This window comes from Crocodylus porosus, unplaced genomic scaffold, assembly GCF_001723895.1.
Source record: "Crocodylus porosus isolate Cpor-Errol unplaced genomic scaffold, CroPor_comp1, whole genome shotgun sequence".
NCBI lineage: Eukaryota > Metazoa > Chordata > Crocodylia > Crocodylidae > Crocodylus > Crocodylus porosus.
In genome coordinates, this window is record NW_017728906.1 from 160,524,223 (window position 1) to 160,526,861 (window position 2,639).

Here is a 2,639-nt window from a genome sequence, read left to right on the forward strand (position 1 = left end):
GAGAGTCTTACTCCTCTTTTCTAGAAGTAGTCGAACAAACTTCCAATATTATTTTCAGTTTTAATCACTATTTTGCTTACCTTACGTGGCTGAAAATCGTATTTCACACAGTGCTGGAAACCTTTGCCTTTTGACTTCAAGGATGTAACTATTAAGCAGTTGCCAACAAAATGAGCAGAGTACCCAACACCTTTGCTAGTGCGGAAACTGCAGGGAGGAAAAACTTGTATTAGTGACAATAATATTTTCAGAACCTCTGGTAAAAAGGAACCTTGAGCACAACCTCAAGTATTTACAAGCAGAACAAGAACTAAACCTTTGAAGCAAGAAAAAACATTTTTTTCTCTTTGTAGATAGTTATTAGCAGACGTGATTAGCAAAAATAGTTCAACTACATCTACACGTATTAACACAGATAACACAGATTAGCAGCCAGCAATCTTTAACAAGCTACAGGCCGAAACAAACCAGCTCTGGTTTCACGCAGGCAGGGTGGCTTCACTGGCATGTCAGGAGTGGGGGTTTTGCTTGTGCCTGCACCTGCACCAAGGTTGGATAACTGGGAATTGCATCCACACTGCTACCACTTCTCCCAGGTCCCCCAGTTACAGCACAGGCATAACTTCTAGCCAGTGGAGAAGCAAGTCTTCACTGCTGCCACTTTTTTCACTGTCCCCCAACTCCCACCTGTGACACAACCCCCTACCAGCTAGAAACTGTGCCTGCACTGCAGCCAAGGAGCAGGGTTCCAGGGAAGGTGATGCAGGTTCGGCTTCCAGCTGCCCGGCCTTAGCATGGGTGTGGGCATAAGGAAAGCATTTTGTTTCCACAGGCAAGAACCTACTGGATCCCTAATTCTTGCTGATTTCCAAAGAAGTCAGGCACAAAAGCATTTCTGAATATTCTGCCTTTCCACATCTTTGGTAACTTAATACCTTTAAAATTCTGAGTTTAAATGACCTTCCCAGTCTTACAGATAAATGATAAGTCTACACTGAAGTCTCCAAATCCCTGTTCAATGGCATAACCATTATTACACAATATCACACGTCTAGGTAAAAAAAATGGTCTTCTTAAATATGTACTAGGAACCTTATTTAACATAAACAAAAGTGACCCGACAAACTGTGCTTTGTAGTTTAGCTTGTATCTACACATCCCTTAACTGCCTATTCTGACTCCATATACTTTATTTGCTGCCTCGTTCTTGAATATTGTCATCCTTATGAATTTACATACACAGAAAACTAATAACCCTGACTTTTCTTTTCACTATAGGTGACAGGGTGAACAAGCAGAGCCTAAATTTTTCCTTTCTTCCTACTCCAGCTATATCTTCTAGTCTTTATCTCCATATAAGTTCTGATTTCTCTCACCCCCTACATCATTCCAGACCCTCTACATCTCTTCTATTCCCTTCCCTCCCCCTCTGCTTTCAGGCATACACTGAATACCAGTCCTAAAAAGCCTTCTCTAACCTTTGTATGCTATTATATCTATCAGCCCTTTATATTTCATTCTTTCAGATGCAGGTTACTGTACAATGCTTCATGTCCTGAATCTTAAAATTAATAACACAAAAATGACAGTGTTTTTTAATCACTACATTCTCATTTTTCTCTCCACTGTTAAAAGTCAGGAGTTCTTCCTCTTCCTCTTTGTCCAGTATTTATCAGTGTCCCAATGTATTTTGTCCTTGGTCCTCCGCTCCCTCTACTGGCTATTAATAGAGGAACAATAGGTGCCAAGGCTCACACGTGCAACTGTGATAACCACGAACCATAGACTGATCTCAGTGAAAAACTCTCCCCCTCTCATTCAGATTCTTTTCTGCCTCTCTTCTTGACCGGTGGCTCCACTAATTCTCCCATACATCCTTGATAACAAATAATTTCCCTCATAACTTCTTATAAAGTTAAGGTTGTTTAGTCACCTTTACTGTGCACAGTTAAATGGGCCTAGGCTGACTCACACGACTAATAAAATCACTGCATTCAAGCAAACTGTAGGAGAAATGTGACTGATGAAGCATACATCTAATGTTAAAATAGCTTCAGTTAACAGTTAGTGGAGCTGACTCAGTTATCTGCAATATGAACCAAACTTCTTGACAAATTATAATCTAATTTTCTCATAAACAACCTAAGCACCAAATTAAAAATAACTTTAAGTGGATGTAAATCTGCTAGAATATAGAAACACAAATAACTTACTTTGGGCCTAAAGGCAGTGAGGTCTTATCCTACATTAACCCACAATGAAAAAGTAAACCATCATGAGCTACCATCTACATATAATGGGGTAAAAGTGTGCATAGAGCAATGAACATATGCATCCTTATCTCATGACTAGTTGCCCATGTCAACACCTTTAGTCTGTTACAAAGAAAAAATGTTCCCCACGCTGCAAACTTGCAGTGCAGGGAGAAAATTAGACTCAGGGGTCTAAAAAACCGCTCCACCCAAGAGCCAGCCCAGAGTCAGTTCTTCAAAAGAGATACTCTCATTTCGGCCAGATCATCTCTTTGGTGCTCCTGCTGCCCCCAGCGCTGTCCAAGGTAAGTGGGGGGGGCGGTTCATGGGTGTGGGTGAGTGAGGGGTGACAGGCAGATGTAGCGGGGGTTGGGGAGTGGCGGGGGG

At 41.4% G+C, this 2,639-nt stretch overlaps 1 protein-coding gene across 1 annotated transcript in view; it reads right to left on the bottom strand.

Moving 5' to 3' along the window:
- Positions 1-2,639, bottom strand: part of LOC109305524 (neurobeachin-like) — a 95,337-nt gene that overhangs the window by 76,242 nt on the left and 16,456 nt on the right. The window contains exon 6 of the mRNA XM_019528519.1: positions 81-207. Within this exon, the coding sequence (XP_019384064.1) occupies positions 81-207 (127 nt within the window). The remainder of the gene's footprint in view (positions 1-80; positions 208-2,639) is intronic.